This window comes from Chrysemys picta, chromosome 13 (assembly GCF_011386835.1).
Source record: "Chrysemys picta bellii isolate R12L10 chromosome 13, ASM1138683v2, whole genome shotgun sequence".
Classification (NCBI taxonomy): domain Eukaryota; kingdom Metazoa; phylum Chordata; order Testudines; family Emydidae; genus Chrysemys; species Chrysemys picta.
This window is the reverse complement of record NC_088803.1, coordinates 42,849,239-42,868,346: the sequence shown is the minus strand read 5'-3', so window position 1 is coordinate 42,868,346 and position 19,108 is coordinate 42,849,239. Positions and strand designations below refer to the sequence as shown.

General features: G+C 41.4%; 2 protein-coding genes across 4 annotated transcripts in view; both read right to left on the bottom strand.

The window, feature by feature from the left end:
- Window positions 1-330, bottom strand: part of CASS4 (Cas scaffold protein family member 4) — a 28,521-nt gene extending 28,191 nt beyond the window's left edge. The window contains exon 1 of the mRNA XM_005284198.5: window positions 181-330. Within this exon, the coding sequence (XP_005284255.2) occupies window positions 181-216 (36 nt within the window). The 5' untranslated portion in view covers window positions 217-330. The remainder of the gene's footprint in view (window positions 1-180) is intronic.
- A 2,613-nt stretch (window positions 331-2,943) lies between these two features.
- On the bottom strand, window positions 2,944-18,759 carry CSTF1 (cleavage stimulation factor subunit 1). 3 transcript variants are annotated; one of them, XM_065566048.1, is made up of 6 exons: window positions 18,216-18,759; window positions 12,083-12,278; window positions 8,766-9,043; window positions 7,922-8,119; window positions 6,148-6,538; window positions 2,944-3,832 (listed from the first exon to the last, which is right to left on the bottom strand). In XM_065566048.1, the coding sequence occupies exons 1-6, from the start codon at window positions 18,360-18,362 to the stop codon at window positions 3,573-3,575; spliced, it is 1,470 nt and encodes a 489-aa protein (XP_065422120.1). In that variant the 5' UTR covers window positions 18,363-18,759; the 3' UTR covers window positions 2,944-3,572. The 3 variants fall into 3 exon arrangements, with proteins under 3 accessions (XP_065422120.1, XP_065422122.1, XP_065422121.1); XM_065566050.1 differs by lacking the exon at window positions 18,216-18,759 and adding an exon at window positions 14,277-14,389; XM_065566049.1 differs by lacking the exon at window positions 18,216-18,759 and adding an exon at window positions 13,065-13,174.
- Between the last annotated feature and the right edge of the window lie 349 nt (window positions 18,760-19,108).

The following is a 19,108-nucleotide window of genomic DNA, read 5'->3' as shown; positions in this document are numbered from 1 at the left end:
TTAGGTACCTTAGCATCCAAACCAAGAACTCCCTTTCCACAATTAGTTGGTAAAGATATAAAACATGTATGATACTACAAGAGTTATTCTGAACTAAAAAAATAAAAATAAAAAAATCACCTACTTCAGCTCCTAATATTTTAAGTCATTAAATTCTGTTCTCATAAACCATCAACTTACCTTTGCAGCTGTGTTGAGTCTAGTATTTTTATCCATAGCTGTCACTAACCAGCAGAGTCACTTCCAATATTATAAATAATCACTGTATAACCAGTGTCATACAGAGCTGTTTTGCAAAGTCACAATGTGTCAGGAACCATTTCGCAAGAAAAAAAAAAAGTCTGACAACTATTGTCCTAAAAGCATGTAGCTATACAAAAGGTTTCCCATAAAAGTCAATTTCTGTGACAGCAGACAAGATTAAAACAAAAACAAAACCCCCGAACAACCGAGAATAACGTCTGAAAAGTAGAGTTTTCCTTGATCTGTCACAGACTTGTTGCAAATAACCACAGATACAAAAAACCCACCCTTCTGCTTTGCTACATGTTCCTGTAGTTCCTAATTTAGAAGCTTGATGGAAGAACAGTTTACTACAAGTGTTTGCATAGCACTTTAATGAAATAACAGACTGCCACAATCCTATGAATTCAGGGATTTTTATCCCACATTTTCCATATCTTGGAAAATTTTCTCATATTTAATACAAAACATTTATTATAGCGGTGTTGTAATAGCCTGTAAACTCTGTGGGGTAGGGAATTTGTGCTCTTACATCCCTATAAGGCACCACCAATACTACCATGTGTGTTGTAAGGTACATTTTGTATAAAAGACACTGAAAAATGTAAGCAACTTTGACTCATCTCAGAAGACAAATTGATTCATCCGGTCCCCTGGGATTCCTCTACATTTTAAGAGGAAGAATGGTGGACTATGACGCTCCCATATAATTTACTCTCATCTGCTATCCAGCCACCTGGATTTTTTGTCTAACCATTCAGACTGGCGTCAACTAGGTGCAGCATCAGCACATAAAAAGCGTTGAGTTAAAATGCTTGAAAAGTATCTGTCCAACTAAACAAGCTGAACAGAAATTTTCAGAAATCTTAGGAAAGTAGAATTACTTAAACTGTGCTTTGATTTGTGTTGTCCACGTGGATTCTACTTCTGGTGTGCATGTGCTGTTAAAAATGAGATCCAATTCATTTGGCCAGCAGTGTCTATTGGGGCCACACCTGTGCCCTAGATACTCTGCATTCCTCCCCCCACAGGGCCCCAACTGTTCCTCAATTCCCTTTACTAATACAGAATCCCACTCGTATAAGACGCTGTAGAAGCAGGAAAGGAAGGTGAGTCCCAGCATTCATGTGGACAACACTTCATGAAGAACCAGTTACTGTAGGATAACCCCCCACCCCCCGACTGTACTGTCCCATGGATTCCACTCTTGGTGGCTAACAGTCATCTATTTGTTGGAAGTAGGTAGAAGACCTATTTAAACAATGACTGCAGGACTAAATGGGCATCCAATTTTGAAGGTTCTGCCAAAGAGTAGGGACTTGTAAAGGTCTGGATTGAGCTCCACATTGCTGCCCACAGATTTTTGAGTCACAAACAGGCTACCTAAGCTTTAGTGGAATGAATTCTAACCCTCACTAACTTAGAACACATTCTGATGTAGTCAAAATCCCACTTAAAAAAATCTCTGATAGTTCCCATTTCTTAACCTTTGCAAAGGCCCCAAATGGTCATGTTTGGCTTCAAAATTTGGCCCAAGCCAGACCTCTAAAGGGAAGTACAAAATGTCTCCCAAGAAGTGTTACGTAGCTCTTAGCATGTAAGCTTTTATATAAGGGCTTACCTACATTTTCAGTGCTGTAGCAGCACAAGCGACGGAAGAGCAACCATCAGTGGTTTGAATGTTTTTGTCCCATTAATGCACAGAGTCTCTTATTACATTACATTTGTGAAGTTTAACTTCCCCTGGGGTTGAATGAGATTTCGGAAAAAATTGGGAGCTGAATGAACTAGAATACTGAAACAAATATGGGCAGGAACTTGAGAGTGACCCTATCCTTACAAAATGCCATATATGAGCAGCTGATGTGGGGCCCCCACATCTTTCCTACTTTTTCAGCTGATGTAATGGTTACTAAAGAGGCAGGCTTCATTGGTACATGGTATAGGGGAGACCCATCAACCCTGTTAGAACAAGAGAGGGCGCTTCTCAATCTTGAGAAAAACATGAATCAGGGCCCTAAGGAATCTTGCCACTGTAGGGAAGGAAAAAAGCATGGTGTTGGAAAGGGTGGTGGTGTACGGATATTACTGCTAAACAGACTCACAGAGCGGATAGAAAGTCCATCTTATTCTCCTAGCCCTGAAACAGTCTGCTGATTTAGTAGGTAGGCATGCAGTGGGGCCTTTACTGGCTTCTGGATCTTAAAAGATTAAGTTTATGATTAGAGATGTGTAATGACTCATGTCTTGACTTGTTAGGAGTCAGATGACAATATGGACTTTGGGAGGCTGGGAGCCTGGTGTGGACTAGCTGTCTGTGCGCACCCTGGTGGCAGCTCATTAATGTGCGTTAGTCTAGTCTTTGAAATTGGACCAGATCAAAGCATATTAATGACTGTTAATGTATTCATTAGTAGGATGCAGTTAGTCTATGGCATGGGGGCGCGTGCATGTGAAACTGTGTGTGTACCGATTCACACTCCAATATGCCATGAACTAGTTCATATATACAAGCCCTGAGTGATAAGAGACTACCTAAAATCAAACAAAGACCAAATGCATGCTATACAAATTACACGCTACCTGACACTTGTAGTCAGGTTCTGGGCCTGATAGGTTCAGGTCAGCTTGCAAGCCTCTATTTGCTTCAAGGTTACAGCAGTTAGTTAAGAAAAAGTCAAATAAAAGTCAGGCACCAGATTTCAAGTCTGAGCTTTAATATCAGAACTAAAACATCATTTGTTGAATTCATCTAAACCTTTTAAAAATGGATGTTCAAATTCTTATGGCACAAAATTCTGGCTCAGAGCTGGAGGGCCACTTGGCCAATTTAAAAAAAAAAAAGATACAAAACCAGAGCTTTCACCGCACCGTGCCTGAATCAAAACTGAAATACAACTTAAAGGTTCATTAAAATATCTGGCCAAGTTCTGCTGAGAATTTGTGCAATCCATTCTTAAAAAAAAAATTCTTTAATAGGTTTGCACAGATGTAATGGAGAAATTCTACACAGATTGAACAAGATTCACTCAAGTTACTAACATTTTGAAAATTTAGACATGTAAGAGCAAGTTTAAAACTATCCCCGCAGGAAGGATTAATTGTATTCAAAAATAACAGTTGAGTCTACTTCCACAATTGATGCCATACACACTAATAAGGTCAGTGAGTAAGGGAAAACTACTTCTCAGTACTTTCATCTTTTTTCACCATGTTTGACAAAGTTAAATACAGACACAGCATGGCTCTTGTTTAGGCATCTGTTGGCAGTACACTTAATATAAGATGGTACAATTCATCTAGGTAATCACTGTTTAATAAAACTGTCTTTAGTCTGTGGTTGACCTTCGGTACCAAAATCGAGCTCTGTAGTCGTCACTGCATGTCATGAAACCAGGATTGGTAGGAGAATGAACAATACACCGAACAATGCTGTTATGCCCCAATGACAGAAGATTTCGCCGTTCTGCAGTTCTTGAGTCCCAGCAGCAGAGACTTATGGTCCTTTCATCAGGAAGTAACACATAGTCCTCTGTGTGGTTAAAGACTGCCTGTGTTCTGTGTACTTGTCGTCCACTCAAACCAGCTCCTATAATAGCAGGGACATGATACTCATTAAAGGTGTAAGTAAAAACGTGTAACAGAGTAGCGTTGCTTAGGGGGCAGATTGTCAAAAGCACAAGGAGTGTCTCTTTTAGATATTACTTGCTAAGGACTATCAACAAGGGCCAGCTTTGTGTTCACTGATTAACATTTAGAAGGGTTCTTTGACAAAATTGTGCTCTAACATTTCTCCTCCCACCCTCACTGCAGAAAGGCTATTTGCCAAAACCTCAGTAGCACTAAGGGAAGCAGCAATAGTCGCAGTCCTGAAGAGTGACAATTACGATAGGGAAAATGCCCTTTCACTAAAGCTCATCAAAACTTGCTGAAACTAATACTGGACCATCAGAAGCCAGAGGACTGCAGAAAGAACTGTGAAATGAAGGCACACCTTCATACTATTTTTTAAATCTTTCTGGGCAGTTAAGTCAGGATTTAAAGCGTGATGTAAGTAATAAGAGAGGAGTCTGGGAATAAGGATGAAACCATTTATTTATGCTGAATATTTAGCATGGTGGGCAATTTCTACTCAAGAGACTTAAGATTATTTTAACAGGGATGCTGAACTTCTCTTGTGATCTGTCCAAGCTTGCACAGCACCTACCCACTCTTTACCTGACTCAACCAACAGTATTCGTTCCTCATGTGCAGAAGCATTAAATTCAGATGCTCAGTGAAGGTGTATGCTTATTTAGAGAGAAAATTCATGATATTACATCTCCCTACATAGTACCTATGCAGAAGTCATAACTATCAGTATTGGCATTAGGCAGTCTAGATGTGTTTTTGCTAATAAAATTTTATAAATTATTCATTTTTTCCTCACTTAAAAAATATGTCAGTGTGATCACTACAAATGACTTTCAATGAGTTCGTTCCAGTAGGAGGGTTTGTTTCAGGGGAGGGGGTGTAGGGGTGAAAGAGAGAAATGGCGCGGGGCACAATACTTTCCTATATAGAGGCTGAAATCTGGCAAGTTCAAAGAGCTGCTTGGAAATAAAAGGGTTTTTCATTTGTTTATTTTTTTTTAACTATGCAATTCCACATTGTGCTAGTCAATAGCACCACAATTTGAGGGTTCAAAAACCATCTTGAGGAAAGAAAATCTATATACATTCCAACAAACAGTTTACCTGTGAAGGAATTCCATATTATTTTAAGTATTCACACACCATTTCATAGAAGAAGTATAGAGAATACTTGAAGCCCTTCCTTCCTAACTGAATCAGTCAACTGAATCAAAAGACCTTCGTAGCAGATGAAGCATTGTGCTCATGCCCTAAGAACACTTCTCCCTCCAGTATTCTTAGTGAGAAACTTAGCAGGTAGCAACTGGTAATTAAAATTGGAAAGAGCACGGCTAATGGAGGAAAGTGCAAGTTCTCACTATCAATATCTATAAATAATATATAAACCATTATCTAGCTAGGCCATTACTCCCACTGTAGAAGTTTAGCATTACCTTTCTTGTAAAAAATAAGATGTTTCAGATATACTATGGCATTCACAGACTTGATTTGATTAGAAAGATTATGTTTCTCTTATTTATCAAGCAAAGTGCTTTACAAACATTTTGTGGTTGTTTATGCTGCACCCTGCTGGTTAAAAATATTACCAGTTTATACTTTGGGCAACAAGATCACTGTTAAATTACTTTTGCAGGTTGAATCAAAGTGTCAGTTTCTGGTTTTGGCAGATCAAACTGCCCTGTCGTCTCTGGAATCTATTTCACAGCAACAAAATCTTCTGTGGCGGTTAGGGAAGACTGAAAGGAGCCGCCAGCCAGCAACTTTTTGCCAAAAAGAGGTCTTGATATGTCTACTTTTGTTTTCCTTTCTGGAGTAACCCAAGAGAGTTGTATTTGATGATGCTTTCCCTTAACAGACAGCTAATAGCCAGCAAACCAGATAGCAGAATAGTAATACATCATTTGAACAAATGAAGTAATGATGGAAAGTTATCCAAATCCACTTAGATTAGTGTAAGATGGTGACCAACATCTAAAGAAAGTCAAGAATGGAATGAGGCAACTTATCTTATCTGTGACCAAGAATAGAAAGAAAACCTTGGGGAATCCTCGCACAGAAGAAACTTCCAATTAATTTTAGAGGTTACTGCTCAACAGTACAAGGCTATCATGATCTTATGAGTAAACTCCGAAAAATCTTTCACATATTTAACTGAGCACATCAGTCACTGGACTAAGCACTTAAAAATTTTGTACTGCATCAAATATTTATTCCCATCACTAGTTGATTACCGCATGAACAATTTTTGCTTGATAGGTCATCTGCCACATACCTGTATATTTGACCAGCGTTCGACCTGTGGATATCTCCCATAGTTTAGCTACAGAATCTTTTCCACTTGACAGGATGTACTTTGAATTTTTGGAAAAGATGGCAGAACAGACTTCAGCCCCATCATGTGCTTTCTCAAAAGTAGTGATACATCGATTTGAAACACCATCCCATAATTTGATGCATCCATCCTTGCTTCCTGTCACATACATGTTAGCACTTGCATTATAGTTTACTGAACATATAGCGTCGGTGTGTTGATCTTGAGGATTGCAAGACACAAAACACTGGAATGTATTGATATCATAAAGCCGTAAGGTAGGGTGCTGGGTACCAACAAGTATGAAGTCGCCAGAAGGATGAAAAGAAATGGAGCGTAACATTTCTGCTTCCTGTGTGATGAGAAATATATAAATCAATATAAATATAAAGAACCTATTTGCAGAGAGAAAATCCTAGTGGATTCACAAGTCTGAAGTTCTATGATATTTTCATATTAAAAGGAAGTTCAATTCTTAATTAGTATAGTGTTCAGGGCAGGATACAAATTGGAGACTACCACTCCCCTCTCCACTATATGGCAGTAACACATTTAGATGGATCAGGATTATACTCTAACAGGTTCTCACAACAAAATTTTTTGGTGGCCTCAGAGTGTGGCCACCAACTCTTACTGGTGGCTGCTCTCATAATTTTTCCTAAAATACTTAACTAACTTTTGGAAAAACAAATACATATGCACATATACATATCCAAATCATTGTAATTTATTTATGTAGGATTTTTTCACAGACTCAATATTAAAAATAATGTACAGTTGTCTCTATTCTTTACTGGACCTAGACAGAATAGAAACACAAATAAGGTGCTTTGCATGTTCTTGTTGTTTCTTTTGCCACCCCCCCCCCCTTTTTTTTTTTAAGACTTGCTAGAGAGTAAGTCTGTTGTGAAAAGTGCTAACAACAAACATACAAATATCACTTTTCACAGCAGACTTACTCAGTCCCAACAAGCCTGGGGACAAATTAAGCCCTGGACGAGGAGGTGGGTAGGGAGCCAGTGGGGGCTGAGGTAATGGGGGAGGCAATAGGATGAGTTCAGGGACAGAGCCTGTCACCACGCGGCCAGGGAATGGAGCCTGAAGCCCCATGGCTGGAGCCTACCACCCAACTGCTGAAGCCCAACTCCACTGCCCCCGGGGAAGGTGAGGAACTCACTGGCTGCCTGCTCCTCGTCTTTTGTGTCTCCAGAGGGGCGCAGGGCCCAACCACTACAGACTTGACGGCCTCGGAGGAGGGGCTAATGCTTTGCGCCCCCCCCACATCACTGCCTAGAAGGCTGTGGCTGCAAGGAAAGCCCCTTGTGGCCGCATTTGAGAAACACTGCTCTAAGTCCTATATCAATTTTCAATGCCTATTCATGGGGTTGGGGGAGAGAGGAAGAAATTTTCCCCTTAACAACCAAAAAGAAATCCATAGAACTTCAATGCTGTTCATAAAGGAAATGCCAGAAGCACCACCCCTAACAGTTTCAGGTTTCCCTGGTTGGCACATGTAGAGAGGAGAGCGGACATCAGATTTGAGAAGATCACAGGCACACATTTTATGTACCTAATTTGTATGCATAGTTATCACAAGAGTATCTGCAAATTGGATAATTGCATACTACTGTGTACCTAGCTATTTCTACATGCAGACACAAATTAGCTAATTGCTATCATTGCAGTTGTAGACCTCAAGCTTTTTTGTTTTTTTAAAAAGACTATAACCTCTAACCTGGATATACTTGAAGGCTCTTTTGGCAGAAGGTTTTGAATAGTCAAACAATTTAAGCGTATAGTCCCTTGAACCAGATGCCAGGATCTGTTCTGTTGGATGGAAAGCTAAACATGTAACCTCATCCACATGATCATATAGAGTCCGAATAACAGGATGATTTTCCATATTCTGCTGTGCTGTCTCATTCATCATGACCTACAGAAAACATTTAAACAAGTCAATGGAGAGTGTTTCCTTCTGACAAAGAAGGAACCATAAACCACTATCCAACTCTTATGTTATACTCTGGGCATTTAAAAGAAAAATGCAAACAAACATGTGGGATCTCCTGGTAGAAGAGAAAAAGTGAGTTTTAAACATGCATCAATACCTGCCTCATCTTCCAAGCAAAGATTGCATTTTTTGACAAAAAACTATGCATATAATTAGAATGATAACGATTATCTCAAAGTTCTTTGCAAATGTTGGTCATTAACATCCCTATGATAAATATACAATATCCTTCTTTTACAGAGAAGCAAAAAAACTGACCGAGGTTAGTGATTTGCCCAAAGTCAAAATGGAGTCAGCAGCTGAAGAAAATAAAACTCAGCGGTCCCGAGTGTTAGTCCCCTGCTCTAACTCACTACCCTTCTTGAATAATTAAGACAAATGTTGCACTTATTTTGTTCACAGCAACATTCTTAAGACTGTGCACTGCCACTAGTTGTGTGCAGATTCCAGACAACAACAAAAAAGGTACATTTCCTTAAGTATGCTATCAGAGGCAGAACAAATGCTATAAAATGGATATAGCATTTTTATCATTCACTGACTGATCATGATTCATGTGATACTTTACCTCGATGGGCATAGCACTTTTTGCCAACATTCTCTCTGTATCAAGAATTTTTATTGAGGCATCAGCAGATCCCGTAGCTATTAACTGCCCGTCTCTGCTGTATGTAGCTACGCGACATGGTCCTTTATGAGATGTGACGTAACAGGTCTCATATTCAGAAGCCTCGGGGGACATAGTCTGGACATCTGCATCGAATTCTAAGTCAATCCCTGTTCCTGGAGCTACTGTGTCGGAGCGTCCAATTGCATATTGAACTGCGCTGTCATCATTCTCCATTCCTGAAGGACAAGAGATTAAATATATTTACTTTCTCCACAAAAAGGTTGACTAAGTCTTCATAAATATACTAGTAACTGCTTACAGTAGCCATGATTGTATCTACAGTCAGCTTTCACAGGAAACCGTAATGCCTGCATAGAAAAAATATTTTTTTTAAAAAGGACAGACATTTACAGAACTTTTTCCTTTGCAGCTCAATAAAGAATACCCAAGAAAAGAGATTATGGCTACCAGAACCACCACAATAAAGCAGTGCCACTAACAGGGTCCTGGTCCATGACTAGAGCTCCTAGGTACTAGAGTAATTCAAATGAGAATAATGAGAAACATTATTCCTCCACACACTTATATCTCATATTTAACACCTTCTCTTCAAGGTCGCCTCTACATTTCATTAGTGGAAGTTGCAGCTTAAGCAGGGTACAAGCTCATCATTTTAACCACATCATTAACCCTACTCTGAGCAGGGGTAAATGGTGTCCCTGGTCTATGTCATCTAACCCTGTTCAGAGTAGAGTTGGACGACATGGTGTTGAAAATGCTTGCTGTTACCATCAGTAGTGAATTAGGGATCCTAATTTTCCTAATTTAGATAGATCTAAAGCTTACTATATTTAAGCTCTCAGAGATGTGTGAAACACTGACTATTTCAATTTGCTATGCACCCTATTACATTATTCGAGTAGATTTTCAAAAAGAGATCATGATGAAAGATAACTAGACTAAGACCTCAATTGCCTTAACACTAAAACAACATGTATAAAGTTAAATGCTGCATTTCGGAGCTCCTTGTAGTTACTGTCATTAGTTTTGTCTGAGCCAAACAAAAGCTAGTTGACATGCTGAGATTCAAATCAAGACGATACACAAAATAAGATAAGAAGGCAGTTTGATCCTTTGTTGTGATTTCCTAGCTCTTGAGGACTGTTAAAGCTTACAATGCTTTAAATAGTCATTAAATAATTTTACTCATTTGGTAGTTAATTTTGCAGCACAGTTTTTTGCCAGTATAAAAATTCTCCCCAGTATAAAATTATATCTGCTCCATGGAAAAATTAGGGGTATTTTTAGTAAACAGAATACTTGTATTCTCTGTCACTTTAACAATAAAAAGAATGTGGAGTACTTGTGGCATTTTAGAGACTAACAAATTTATTTGGGCATAAGCTTTCGTGGACTAAAACCCACTTCATCAGATGCATGCCGTGGAAAATACAGTAGGAAGATTATATAATACACATATATAGACACACACACACACACACACACACACAGAGAGAGAACATGAAAAAATGGGTGTTGCCATACCAACTATAACGAGACTAATCACTTAAGGTGGGCTATTATCAGCAGGAGAAAACAAAAAAAACTTTTATAGTGATAATCAGGATGGCCCATTTCCAACAGTTGACAAGAAGGTGTGAGTAACAGTAGGGGACTTTTTTCATGTTTTCTGTGTATATATACACCTTCCTACTGTATTTTCCATTGCATGCATCCGATGAAGTGGGTTTTAGCCCACAAAAACTTATGCCCAAATAAATTTGTTAGTCTCTAAAGTGCCACAAGTACTCCACATTCTTTCTGCTGATACAGACTAACATGGCTACCACTCTGAAATCTTTAACAATAAAGTGTCCCCAACACTAATATTTCAATAAACACACACACAAGCCAGACTAGTGACAGATTAAGTTTACTTTGAAGCTAAGCTACCACACGGGGACACAATACTTTTTGGTTTTAGCAGATTTCACTAACTTTCCCATTAGTATTCTTCTGCCTAACTCAATTACAAGACTTTCCACTGTATTTTGTTGGTATCTGTTGGTGAATAAATTACCCTACCAAACGTCATTTATATTCCAGTAGCATATAGAATCCCCAACCAAGAATGAGGCCCTGTGGTGCATACTAGGAGGCACTATACACACTAAGAGAGTCTGTCATAGTAAGAGACAGTTCCTATCCCAAAGACCTTACCATGTAAATACAAGAGAAACAAAAGGGTGGAGAAAACACAGATGTACAGAGAGGTGAAGTGACTTGCCCAAGGTCACAAAGCAGAGAATAAAACCCAGGTCCGAGTCCCAGTCCAATATCCTAGCCACGGGACACACTGCTTCAATTACACCTGATTAGACAGTAATCAACTTTTAACAGAGGTTTTCTATTAAGTTCCATCCTCCAATACATTGTGCATTCACCTGCTTAAAAAAGAAATATGTTTAGACTTATACCAGCACCCAGACATTTGTCAGACAATAAAAAAACTGAATTCTGATCTGACAAGCAATACCAGTGTCAATAACAAGACTATTACGATATACCCTGAACGACCTGGGACCTACCTGCCTCCTTCATCTCCCTCCCCCCAACATGAAACAGTCCTCTTGACATGTGGCAACTGAGCTGAAACCTCATAAGAGAGAGGGAGTGACTGGCAGGGCAGTCGGTGTGAGGGCCCTGGAACTCTGAAACCCATTTCCTTTTCAGATCTGTAACAGTCCACATTTATTTGCCTTCCAGACATAATGCAAGACCCACCATTTCTCCTCTGTCTGCGAGGAGACTGGTCTTGAGTAGGTCTACTAGTGTTGATGTGCAATTTGGTGGGTCAGTTAGTTTCTATTATATTTATCAATGGATTATTTGATTTTATCTAGGAGATCTATGGCCCCATTTATTCAGTGTACTTTTAGAAGACTGTCGAGGATCCAGGGCATTGGATAGGCACTATTATAATTTGAAAAAGTACAAATAAATAAGTAGATCCTAGAAAAGATTTCCTGAAAGACTTGTATTTTGTTATCTATGCATAAATATGACAACTGTACAGCAACATTAGGAGTTAATGAGAACATTTACTTTTAGATTGCATTGAGTCCACTACAGAATCACAGAGATGTAGAGCTGGAAGGGACCTCTAGAGGTCATCAAACCCAGCCCCTGTGCTGAGCCAGGACCTACATACCTGAACTTCATCAAAAAGTCTGCAATTCCTAGTTTATGTACATGAATCCTGCATTACAGTTTACCTAGTTTAATCAGATGCAGCAGTTGTTCAGAGGGTGCGCAGACTGATTGTGGTTTTATCTCATTTATCAGGCCATTGGCAATGTTTATGTATCCATCATACAGCAATTGACTAATAATCAGTTTGTAAAGTTGTTGACGATCTTTCAAGCTTACTTTTGTTCTATACATTGTGAGCAAGGAATGCCTTGCGGGTGCCTGAAACAAGAGAAAAAAATACTTACAAAACAGTTACATTGCAATGGTATAATCTTTCATTCAAAACATACCCCAACACCTTTCAGCATTAAACAGTGCCGTTATAGTGACAAATTAAAAAGGTATTGTATACATAAAGGAAAGAGACTTTCAGCTAAGATTCAAAACTAAATGGACAAATGAGAAGGAGATAACAGAAAGCTGTTGCAGACAGTAGCTAATGTTTTCACCCCTCAGCTCAGAGAGCCAAGAAGCAAAACTACAGAGGAGACAGTCCACCAGTTACCAGCACTCAGACTGTGATTAAGGACTGCTGACAAAGGTGAGAGAAGAGCAACACTGGCTAGTAATCAACATGTTCACCTCCGACAGTAACCTTTAATTCAATCAAGCAGGTGTGGGGAAATGGGCAAACAGTTGTGAGTGACAAGGTTAACAAACATACAATTTGTAGAGAAGCCAAGAGGCAAAACAAAACGTGTGTTGTAGGGTTTTCAATGAAGCCACCAGCTGAAAAACCATAACCTCCCTGCACCCAACACGCCATCCCTCCCCCAATCCACCCATTTCCAGCCCCAAAGAACAATCGATTGTTATAAACGGGGAGGGGTGAAAGCAAACTAAGGGGCGGGGGGAGAAACTGTCTGGATGGAGAGTGAACTGCCTAGCGGTTCCTTGAGACCGCGGGCCAGAGGAAACGGTGTTCGGCAAGCAAGCAAAGCTGTAAACCGCTCAGCTCAGCAGGGCACGTAGGAAAGGAGTTGGTCACACCGCCCCGGTACCTACCAGCCCGTCTTTCTGCCTCCCTTGCTCTCCCCCTAAAATGGCGACCGGAGCCCTGAGAGCATCGATAGATGCTGGAGGAGGCGGCGGCTAAGTGTATCCCAATCACTCCCAAGCGCAATGTGCAGCTTTGCGCTACTGAGCATGCTCGTGGAAAGTGAACATGCTCACGAACGTCTGCTGCTGAAGCCCGCCTGGGCCCTTACTAGGATTATACAACGTCCCCGTTGTTCCCAAAACCGCGTTACAACGGGACCGGCGACAAAGCGGGGAGATGGGATGGAACCTGCACTGCAGGGAGCCAGACTGCACGCCCAAGAGAGTCACGCAGGCGAAAAATCAGACATAGGGAATAGGGGCCGGGGTTAAGAGCCCCTGCCAGACAACGGGGGGAGAAGGGGGAAACTAGACAAATAGGGAGTTTACTAGAATTGGGGCGAATTGTCTGTGGGGGTTGCAAAAATGAGCTGTGCGTGGCAGGGAGCCTATTGTTTACCCTTTTGCTAAGCAGCCCATCTCACAGCCCGCTTACCAGGGCTGTTTCTAAAGGCATAGTGCATCTCAATGCCTAAATAAGGCACCTCTTCCTTATCTGAAATGATGTAGCAAGCAGCTAAATAAGACTGAATCCGGTGAAACGCCAACACACAGATAGAATTCCTATGCACGCGTTTAGTATTTTACCGAATTCCTTTTCTGTTTATATGTCTGCATAAAGCCTCAGAGCAGTTCACTAATTCGTCTGATCTGCTGTTCCAGTCCCTGAATTAGACCCCCTTTCTTGTAATCCACAGCCAATGCTGGTTCCTGCCTCTTATTTACTTTTTAAAATTTTATTTTTTATAACTCATTAATCTTACACTTCATTTACATTGTGCAAATAGATGCCATTGCACTATTTAATTTATATCTGAATAGCAAATAATTGAACATATTAATAGTTGCTAGAGGTTAACAATCACATCTCACATTGTATGTTTTTACTATGATTTTGCAGTTTGCAATTTTCAATTTTTATTTGTACTTTTTTTTTGTAATCAAATGACTTTAAAGCTGACATCCTGGGTTGGCATCAAAACTTCTTTAGTTTCCCTTGCATTTCTTTGACTGGTTTGAAATTGTGCCTCCTGGGCATTGATCTAAATTTGGGGCCATTTGAACAAGGGGTTCAGGAGATACAGTACCTGCTCCTCCCCCACCTTCCTTAATATTCACCTGTTCTGGTAATGAATGTTTGATCACAGATAGAGATCAAACCAGGTCTGAGAGATCATCACACCAGGGCCTCAAATGCTTGAGAGCTACCTCAACAGAGTGCAGGGTATCCACTATCCTTTTGGGGGAAATCAAATTACATTATCAGCTGAAAAATTAAATTCTCCTGTTATGAGCATCACTCTTTAAAGTGCTTGATGGCATGCCACATGGATTATACTGAGCCTGTGCAGAGAGAGAGGGTAGCTGGAAACTACCTCTACATCACACATCTTGAATGGCTCAAGGGGGACTGTTATGATCACCAAACCTAAGTCACAGCCTGGTGGCAAATCCAGCTCAGGACAGAAATCTGAAATAAAAGCAGGAAGTAAAGTTTGCTCCAATCTGCATCCGTCAAAGGGAGTTTTGATTTTGTGGAAATGTAATCCAAGTACAGCAGAATATTCTGAAAGTGCTGAAACTTTTTTTAAGAAAAGAAAAAAAAATTACATATGCAACTGCTCCCTGGAACGTGACTGGGGTGGAAGAGTAGGTGGGAATGAGGGTGTTAGTCTTAGAGCAAGGGAGGGGGATAAATGGGGCTGGGTGGGAAGGAGAGGAGTTGAGAGGGTTAGGTAATGGGGCTGGACACTGGGAAGAGGGACAGAGTTATCAGGGGCTGGGAGAATAGGAAGACCGGGCACCTCTCCTTTCCCCTGTATATACCACAATCTAGAGGGCCCCAGCCCATCTACAGAGGTGTGGCCCCCTCCATGCAATATGTGGTGACTTGCCTTCCTGGGGTCTAAGCCCCTCTCCCCCCACCCCCATTGGTGTGTGTGGCCCATGTCTGCATCTGGATCTGAGGAGGCCCTGCCCATCTATGGTAGTTGGGGCCCTCTCATACATGCCCCCCTCATATGAGCCAGGTTCTGGAAGAGGTTTGTTTGTGTAGGGTGTGAAGGGGTGTCTCACCCCATCTCCCTACCCTCCTGTAAGCTGGGAGATGATTTTTTAGATATTTGTAGTTAACATGCAGTGTTAATGGGATGCTGTTTTCGATAGCTGTGATGTAACAACAAAATTAGATTAATTTCCTGATAGGTAAAGATAAAAATGGAAACAGCACATACTTGTGCTCACCCTTTTTAATAGTGGGCATTGACTGAATTGGTAGGAATTGAGCATGTGACTGTTTCACTCAGCTTGGGCTCAAAACACTAAAATTTAGCAGGAGTATGAAAGGGTTATCAGTGGCACAGTACATAGCAAATATAGCACAAGACTCTGGCAAGTGGTACATGCATGTGTAGTGATTCCAAACATTCATTAAATAAAAAAAGTAAACCATTACTAAACATTGAGAGTGACTTTATGAAAACATGAAATCCAATTATGAAGTAAGCTATTGGCTATTTTATAGTTTAGATTCTTCCAGTTTCTCAGTGGAGGAAAAATCTACTATGATTCTGGAAAACAAAAATTGTGGAACACAAGATACTAGTGGTTGGGCCCAACTGTTGGGCCACTCATCCTAAAAGTAGTTAATGTCAAACTACTACTTAGTTATGAGTTTTCTATTTTAAAAATGCATTAGCTTGTAGAATCATATTTTGAACATAAAGATATCCTATGTATATACAGGGGGGAAAAAAGCAATTATCTTAATGGAAAAAGGTCAGGTATAGCTTTGTTATACACCTCTACCCCTATATAACACAAATTCGGATATAACGCAGTAAAGCAGTGCTGGGGGGGAGGGACTGCGCACTCTGGTGGATCAAAGCAAGTTCGATATAACACAGTAAGATTTTTTGGCTCCCGAGAACAACGTTATATCGAGGTAGAGGTGTATATTCCAAGTGAGGTCAGAGTATATGGGAAGGTAAACAGGAAGAGTGGAATGTCATTAGTTATTTTACTACATTTATTAAAATAGGTCACAAATTTGGTACCCTAATGAAAGAAACTGGGTTCTCTGTATGAATATTGTGTTTAATTAGTGAAAAGTAAAAAAAAAAATTGAAACCAAAAGAGCATTGAAATACAGTAGGATATAGTTATATCTACAATCTAACAGTTTAAGACAAATAGATAAGGGTACCAAATATTATTTAAATATGACCCCCCCCAAAGGAAAATATTTGCAAATCATTAATGTAGTTCTTGAAATAAGTGACATTAATCAATCTATTTCTATTTCTAGTTTTCAGAATTAGGAAATCATTTGATTAAATTATATTGATTTTGCATAGAGCACAGAAGTCTACTGCTGCAACCTTGTCATATGCAAGAAGGAAAACAAAGATTGCATAATGGTAAGCAACACAAAATTGTATTAGAAACACATGCCATATGTTTGAGCAGGTAAGTAAACAGAATATGATCTGTTCCTGTGCCATGAACTGAAGTTATGGCCCAGTATCTAGACAGATACATATAGATCAGATGGAATAACCTGGATAAGGATCGGGATTGTGGTAATAATTCTACATTAATAAATACTTCAACTGCAGCAGATAGTCATATCTTGACTACGGATACGTAGCTAGAAAGTTAAAAATCACAGCAGAAGTTCAATAAATATTTTACAATTTTGAGTTAACGGAAATTATATTTTGCACAATTAGTGTCATTTTTTTCCATCTATTATTTTTCAAAGGCACAGTGTGACTCCTGCAAGAGGTGGGCACATGTGCTCTGCCTTCCACAGGGAACTAATAAAAACATCCTGAGCAGTAAAAAGAAAGAGTATACAAACTTTGTGCAATTATAGTTGTGGTGTTTACAAAATGTATATACTGTATAATTTTTTAAAGATAAATATTTTGGTTTTCTTGCAATCAGACAATCAATACAAATGAGTAATAATAAATAGAGGAGTTCAATTTTAATGTACACTTAGCTAAAGTCACAAAAACAAGTTAATTCTGTTTCTAAAAATAAAAGTTTAGATCTTTTTAAATATTGACCTGTAAAGTAAGTGATTCTTGTTTGCTGATAGAAAATTATGACAGATGGGGCACTGCCATCACAATTTGCTAACTCTATTCTTCCCATCATCTGGTCCAGGGGCAGCAAATTGTGACGGGAGTTCTCCCCTCAGTCACAATAGGCCACTTTGGACCAGGAGACAGGGAAGTATGGAGATAGCAAATTGTGGCAGTGCAATAACAGAATACCTAGATGTCAGTAAGGGCTATCAGCAGCAAATTGTGCTAGGAGCATGGGGAGTACATGCTAAACAACCAAGGGTTCACTACCATGAGCTGAGTGACCCTGTGCATGCACACCACGAAAGTGTGATCATATACAAACCCTTAGCAAAAGCCTACTTTTTGTGGGGAGGAAAGGGGACTAGAAGCATGGAAAGGCAGGTTCTATTCCTAGTCTGGAAGCGCAGGGAATTCTAATGGTAACAGCAATCTAGTCCAGGAGAGCACAATTCATTTATTTCCAGCTCTAGCAGAAGTAGGATCTAATGGTTAGCTCAGAGCATGGTAAGCAGAGAAATGATAGAGGCTACAGAGATCAATGGCAGTATTCCTTGGGACATTAAAGAAGGTCCTGGGAAGGGATTAGCCACTGAGCAGCCTAATAGGCTCTACAGTTGAAATTCAGAACTCCGGGGTTCAATTCCTTTGTTGGAGTGAGAGCAGTGGGATCTCAGGAGACTGGGGATTAGGACTGCTGGGTTCTAGTGGGTCTGGGCTGAGAAACCATGCCATCGCCAGAATCACCCACATCCCCAAGCCTCGCTGCAAGCAAATGGAACTGAAAGTCACGAGGCCTCACTGCTGGGTGCTGCAGGCCTCTGGGATGACTCCAGAATTTAGCAGACAGCATAGTGGCATGTTCAGACAAGGCACTTCAGGGTGCCTCAGCAGCAGTGCTGAAGGCCTAGCCCAAGAGAACAGACCCCCCCCCCCCCCGCCCCCAACAGACGGCCCTACTCACCTCAGTCTCAAGGAAAGGCAGCCGCAGTGGCCGTGGCTCAGGAGCGGGGGAGCCCAAGTTACTCAGGCCCCGTGGAAGCGGACGCCTATCACACGCTGAGGGAACACGACGGCCTGACATCCTCCTCACACCTGTCCTCGCTGCCATCTATCACGCCTCACCGCCACGCAGCCCCACACACCGAGATCACTTTCACACTTGTCCTCACGAGCGCGGTGGCAACGGGAGTTGCTTTCTAGCTCCCTCCTTCCAAGGCCGCAAGTCGTCCTCGCGCCGGGCCCGGCGGCCACGGATCACACAATGGCTCGAGAGCCCCTTCACGATTGGGCTGGACGGCCCGGGTCCTACGGGAGCCACCACGCGAGACGCCTTGCTGCTAGTACAACAAAACTGCCCAATGTCCCCCTCCCGTTTGTCCTCGAGCGCCCAACGCCCCGCTGGTGCGACACGCTGGCCCTGCGCTCGACAGCCCACCGTCCGTGGGCCCTGACACTGACCACACGTCACCGCTGGTGCGACACGCTGGCCCGGCTCCCACTCACGTTTGTGCTCCAGAGCCACAGCCCGTGGCAACGGCCGCGGATCCCACGTCAGCGACCGCAGGGGCGACACGCTCGCGAGGCAACAGCCCAGCCACCCCTCTCCGCCTGAAGCTGGGGGTTAGCACCTCCTAAGGCAACCCCCTGAAGTCCTTCCCGTCCCCACCCCCCCAGGCTCTGTGCGCACTCTCTGCGCCAGGCCTTAATGGCCGGCTGTGAGGAACAAGAATGCCTGCTGATTGGCTTCTCTTCAACGGCGCCGCCCGCCGATTGGTTCCCAAGTGTTCCTTTAGTTGCTGAGCGAGCCTCTCAACGTCTCGGGCGCATGCGTGACCGCTACCTGCCGCGCCCTCC

Bases quoted from the DNA above. Each gene is read 5' to 3' on its own strand.
- CSTF1 (XM_065566048.1), bottom strand. From the start codon at position 18,362: ATGGCAGCGAGGACAGGTGTGAGGAGGATGTCAGGCCGTCGTGTTCCC. The intron at 9,044-12,082 runs GTAAACTGTAAT...CTTGTCCTTCAG, and splicing joins GCTGCATCTGATTAAACTAG to GAATGGAGAATGATGACAGC. The intron at 3,833-6,147 runs GTATGTGGCAGA...CTGCTATTATAG, and splicing joins AACGCTGGTCAAATATACAG to GAGCTGGTTTGAGTGGACGA.